This window comes from Anarrhichthys ocellatus, unplaced genomic scaffold (genome assembly GCF_004355925.1).
Source record: "Anarrhichthys ocellatus isolate YVR2014 unplaced genomic scaffold, GSC_Weel_1.0 scaffold1804, whole genome shotgun sequence".
In the NCBI taxonomy this organism is placed as follows: domain Eukaryota; kingdom Metazoa; phylum Chordata; class Actinopteri; order Perciformes; family Anarhichadidae; genus Anarrhichthys; species Anarrhichthys ocellatus.
Window position 1 is genome coordinate 3,222 of NW_022281778.1, and position 6,049 is coordinate 9,270.

General features: G+C 43.1%; 1 protein-coding gene across 1 annotated transcript in view; it reads left to right on the forward strand.

Moving 5' to 3' along the window:
• Positions 1–4,581, forward strand: part of LOC116377884 (kinesin heavy chain-like) — a 7,634-nt gene extending 3,053 nt beyond the window's left edge. The window contains exons 6-15 of the mRNA XM_031839643.1: positions 57–161; positions 261–409; positions 1,170–1,318; positions 1,540–1,709; positions 1,862–1,930; positions 2,029–2,235; positions 2,947–3,093; positions 3,476–3,664; positions 3,823–3,940; positions 4,118–4,581. Coding sequence (XP_031695503.1) covers positions 57–161; positions 261–409; positions 1,170–1,318; positions 1,540–1,709; positions 1,862–1,930; positions 2,029–2,235; positions 2,947–3,093; positions 3,476–3,664; positions 3,823–3,940; positions 4,118–4,260 — 1,446 coding nt within the window. The 3' untranslated portion in view covers positions 4,261–4,581. The remainder of the gene's footprint in view (positions 1–56; positions 162–260; positions 410–1,169; positions 1,319–1,539; positions 1,710–1,861; positions 1,931–2,028; positions 2,236–2,946; positions 3,094–3,475; positions 3,665–3,822; positions 3,941–4,117) is intronic.
• Positions 4,582–6,049: the final 1,468 nt, after the last annotated feature.

The window sequence follows — 6,049 nt, forward strand, 5'->3', positions numbered from 1 at the left end:
ATATACCTATATCTGATGATAATACTGGTGATGAAGACCATGGTAATTTTGTTCAGGTGAGTAAAACGGGAGCAGAAGGTTCCGTGTTGGACGAAGCCAAGAACATCAACAAGTCTCTTTCTGCTCTGGGGAACGTCATCGCTGCTCTGAGTGAAGGAACAGTGAGTCTTAACTTGTTCTAATGGAACCTGAAACACTTTGCCTTTAGTAAAAGTAACTTCAGACCTCAGTCATGTAACCTTCATGTCGTGTGCTGATAGAAAACTCATGTCCCGTACCGAGACAGTAAGATGACCCGGATCCTGCAGGACTCTCTGGGAGGAAACTGTCGAACCACCATCATCATCTGCTGCTCTCCTTCTGTTTACAACGAGGCTGAAACCAAGTCCACCCTCATGTTCGGACAGAGGTACAGGACCACATCACTCACATGTTCAGATGGAGTGTCATTGTAAAGCTGGTATCAATCAGTTTATTATCAACTATGGGCATTCGTTCTCCCTGCAGGATGAACCCTAATGATGCTGGTCTCTGATCTTTACTCTGCTCTGTATATCTTAAAGACAGATTCAAGTTTACTTTATAGTTTTAAAGCACACTTTTTTCCAGACTTCCATCTTGGTTGTAAACAAGTTGCCATCACTGCAATGACTTTACTTCTTTTTGACGGAAATCTGCAGAATTTGTTACATGTCAAAGATATAATCAGTCAGTTCATGGTCCTCTCCTGAAGTCATCATTGTAACGTACAGCAACAGGATAGTCGTGGTTAGTACCAGTATGCTGAATGGTACTTTTGTGTTCACAAATGTTTTGTTTTGTTTCTAGTATTCTTTCTAATATAGTACACACAGCACAGGAAACGCATTATGTACACTGCAGTGTGGAGGGACATGTAATGGACAAGTTAATATGTGGATGGCTGACAGTTTATTTTGGAAGCATCATGCATAGCTGTCATTGGGGTGTTTAGCAAAGACTAAAGGATCTCTCAGGTTGGACTGAAGTACAGATTTCAACTTCTTGACCTTTTCTCTTAGTGCTTGATGACTCAATTATTAATCACCCTTCATCTCCATCATCTCTCACAACACCTCTTAACATCCATCCACCACCTGTTATCTGTCAGACAAGTGAAGACACCTTCCTGTGTTGTTTTTGTGTTTGAGAGCTAAAACCATAAAGAACACAGTGTCTGTGAACCTGGAGCTGACAGCTGAAGAGTGGAAGAAGAAGTACGACAAAGAGAAGGAGAAGAACAGGAGTCTGAACGTCATGTTACAAAAACAAGAGAACGAGCTGAAACGCTGGAGGAAAGGTAAACAGTAGAAGTGTTGAGTTACAAAGTTCTTCCACCAATGTGAGCTTGCATGAGTTTAATTGGTCAAAGCAGCACTTTGTTCCAACAGTGGTCCCATTGCAATGAATGAGGGGGTCTGAACCTTACACCCTGGTCAAAACTAGAGTCATGAGCCTGGAGATGGGAGGTTTGTTTAGCTCTGATTGGACAGTACTTTTCTGCACTCCTAACTTCTCCAGGTGAGTCTGTACCTGTGGAGGAGCAGCTGAGCAGCAGAAACAAGAAAAGCAGCAGTGAAGCGACAGCAGTGATGGACAGCTTAGCCCCGCCCCCTGTCCCTCTGTCTGATGAACAGAAGACTCAGTACGAGACGCTCATCACCGACCTGTACCACCAGCTGGACGACAAGGTGAGTCCTACCTGTCCTATCATCTAGATTATAAAGGGCGTCTTAAATGTAACATCAGCTGGACCACAAGGTGTGTCTTACCTGTACTACCATCTTGGACCCTTTTGTTCTGTTTAAGTCTGTGATTAAAAATCAGCCTACTCATGTTTTAGGATGATGAGATTAACCATCACAGTCAGACAGCCGAGGAACTCAAACAGCAGCTGATTGATCAGGACGAGGTGAGTCTCATTGAGCGTTTTAACCTCTGCTCTATAAATCTCCATAGTGCTGTATCTATCAATGTAAACATCTACCTCCTCATAATCCAATCATTCAGCTGTTGGTGTCGAGCCGTCAGGACTATGAGCGTGTGCAGGAGGAGCTGTCGCGGCTGCACATGGATAGTGACTCGGCCAAAGAGGAGGTGAAGGAGGTGCTGCAGGCGCTGGAGGAGCTCGCCGTCAACTACGACCATAAGAGCCAAGAAGTGGAGACCAAGAACCGCTGCAACGATCAGCTGAACGAGGAGCTAGCACGCAAAACTGTGAGTCCACATGAAGAAGCAAGGGTTGTAGGGTCTTTTACGGTAGAACGTTAGGGCGACAGGATGTTCAGATGTTAGGGTAGGATAGTAGGGCAGCAGGATGTTAGAATGGTTGATTGGTAGGATGGTAGGATGGGCTAGTGTGGTAGGGTCTTTTACGGTAGGACGATAGGATGTTCAGATGTTAGGGTAGAATGTAGGACAGCAAGATGTTAGAATGGTTGATTGGTAGGACATTAGGATGGGTTAGGGTTGTAGAGTCTTTTACGGTAGGATGTTAGGATGTTGGGATATTAGGGAGTTACAGTGGTAGGACAGCAAGATGTTAGAATGGTTGATTGGTAGGATGGGTTAGGGTGGTAAGTTATTTTACGGTAGGACGTTAGGATGTTGGGATATTAGGGAGTTACAGTGGTAGGACAGCAAGATGTTAGAATGGTTGATTGGTAGGATGGGTTAGGGTGGTAAGTTCTTTTACGGTAGGACAGTAGGATGTTCAGATGTTAGGGTAGGATAGTAGGACAGCAGGATGTTAGAATAGTTGATTTTTTTAAAGAAAAAATAGGCCTTTTTTTTAAAGTACAGAGGTAGACTGGAACAATGGGCCACTCCTTTGTGCATGAGGCACCATCTCCACCAGTGAGCTATCTGGGCGCCCTGAGCTATCTATGTTTGGTAGAGATCAGCTCTTCTTCTGGTCCTGTGTTTCAGGTGAGTCTGGAGGCGGTTCAGAGGGAGCTGGACACCCTGAACGAGGTCAGTTCTCATCATAAGAAGAGGTCAGCAGACATCCTCAGTCTGCTGCTTAGAGACCTTAGTGACATCGGCAGCGTCCTCGGTACCACCGACCTAAAAGCTGTAAGACGACAACTCTTCCTCTATTGTTTCACATATCATACTCATTTTACATGTCAGCCTGTGTGGCGTTGACTCCTGAATACTAACAGTGTGCAGGACTTCAACATTTTCTTTGTAAAAATATAAATCATCTATATATGCATGTATAGCAATGTTACTTACTTAACACGCTAAAGTTGTCTGTTTTTCACAAGTTTTTACCTGATTTCTAAACGTCCAAGCCTTAACTTAACTTATCTTGTCATTTAATGGATTGGTCTGTAAAACGCTCGTCATCTCTTCCCCCCCGAACCCAAATGGACGCAGTGAGGTTTACTTAGGACATCACGATTACACAGCTTTGAATGAAGTGTGTCACATCAGTATCTCTCTGTCTCTTCAGATGACAGAGACAAGTGGAGTGATGGAGGACGAGTTTACCACAGCTCGTCTCTACATTAGCAAAATGAAGTCTGAGGTCAAATCTCTGGTGAACCGCAGCAAACAGCTGGAGGTCAACCTGACGGAGAACATCTGCAGGATGGAGGCTGATGAGAAGGAGCTCAACACCTGTCAGCTGCTTGTCTCACAGGTAATAGATTACGTTCAAAGTTCCAGCCAGAGTTTGGATCAAAACACTCTGGAACCTTAGAAATTTAGAGGTTCACCTTATTTAATGGATAAATTAATGGATTATAATATATTAAGATTACGATTATTCTGAGTGCATACATTTTATGCTTGTTGCAGCTCCAGGCGAAGATTGTGTCTCTGACAGATGACCTGCAGAGGGTCGAGCAGCAGAAGAGGAAGCTGGAAGAGAGTCAGGACAGTCTGATGGAGGAGGTCGCCAAACTCAACGCTCAAGGTCAGAAGTCTCCATCATGACAGGAAACACTCCTCTCTTATTGTCTGTTAACATCAAACACAGTTCAACAGATGAGACACTATTACAAATCAACACCGAGTTCAAATCTGTAAAAACAGCTTCCTATCTGTGTGTGTGTCTGTGTGTGTGTGTGTGTGTGCGTGTGCGTGTGTCCAGATCAAATGCATGAGGTGACGGTGATGGACAAAGAGAAAGAACACATGAGCAGACTGAAGGATGCCGTTGAGATGAAGGTAGAAATCATCAATGGGTTTCTGATCAAAGCAAAAGTACTACAAACGTCTACTAATTTACAATAATGATACAAATGTTACATCACAGGGAACATTTGTATCATTCAGGACCTTCATATTCTGAGGGAAATTAAGTGAGTTATAGAACTGAAGTGTTCCTTTATGTAAATGAGGTGAGTTAAAGAATTGGAGTGTTCCTGCTTTATGTAAATGAGGAGAGTTAGAGAACTGAAGTGTTCCTTCTTTATGTAAATGAGGGGAGTTAGAGAACTGAAGTGTTCCTTCTTTATGTAAATTAAGTGAGTTAAAGAACTGAGACTACATCCATACTACTACGTTTCTATTTGGAAGCAGATTTGTCAAATAGAAACGATCTCTGTCCACATGGGCGTTTCAGCATCATTTTCGAATTGATCTGCATCCACACGGCAACCTTCGAAGACGGACAGTACGTGACCATTAACGTACACTGGGCATGCGCGTGACGGTGTAAACAGGAAGTGGATTGGTTGCTTAGTTTAAAAAAATACGACAGAGTAATAAAGTAGTCTTTAATAATGAAAGGCTGTATTTGATACTTAAGATCTTCCTCTAAAATAGCCCTCTATAAACTCAAACAGACAGTTCGTGGAAAGTTTCAGAAGTTTTATTTTTCAGACTTAGTTACAACGCTGCGGGTCTATCTCTCTCTCTCTCTCTCACATCAAATTTACTTTAAAATCAACACTTACACGTAAACGTTTACTAGATTATGGTCCATCAATGTGGTTAACACACGTCTCTCACTCTATTCTGCTCCTGCTTCGTGCAGGAAAGCTTAGCAGATCGCTAACAGTAGATCCGTGAAATAAAGACCATGGAATCCGTAGAAGAGTTTCAAGACTTTAGTGTGAATCTTTCTTATTTGTAAAACTGTGGAAACACAATATGAAATATGGCTTTACAAACTGTCCATATACACACATGAATACAAAACAACAATCCATGATATTCATGTAACATGTCTGACTAGCTAGCTTCTAAGCTAATTTTAACATTACCGCCAATGGAGAAATGCTAACCGCGATTAGCATTTAATACAACACAAATGTTATACTAAAAGAGCAAATAGAATATATCTACGTACATCTTTTCATGCTTCATAAAGACATACTTACAGACTAAGGTCTCTCAAGGCTACCAAACGGAAGAAGTAAAACGTTAGTGCAGCTTGTCTTCTCATTAGAATATACGCGCGTCGTGAACACTTCCCGGACCCAGGAAGACGGTGATGGCCCTACAGACTTGTCGGATGATGACTGAAACAACTTGTCGAGATAGTCCAAATGCATTAGCGGTTTTCCGGAGTCTGCCCTCGTCACTCAGGTAATACAACTTGCACGCTACCTTTGTAAGTACATCCACGGGCGCCCTCGTCGTGGTTGTTGCTCCCTCCACATGCGGACGTAACATTTCGCTAAGGTTGATCAATGCCGATCTGGACATTCGAAAGTTTTCTCGCCATTCTTCGGGAATCATAACTTCATTGATGAAATTATTCCACCAGGCACTCGTTCTTCCTGGCCTCACCCAAAACCGGCGCTCCATGTACGGCTGATAACGACTCGGGAATTGTCGCTCATCGCTCGAAGAATAGCTCGCCTCCTCCGCCTGTAGGCAGTAGCAGCATTGTAAAATGACGAATTTAACTCCACAATTGCTGCTAGTACAGACAACAAGGCTTGCCATTCGTTATCCATGTTGAAATGAATCACTGGTAGCCGAGTTTGTTTTCTTCCGGGTACGGGTCACGTGATAGTGAGTGTGACGAATCAGGGACGGAGACGTCATGGTTGCTAAGAACCAATCCAGTAGC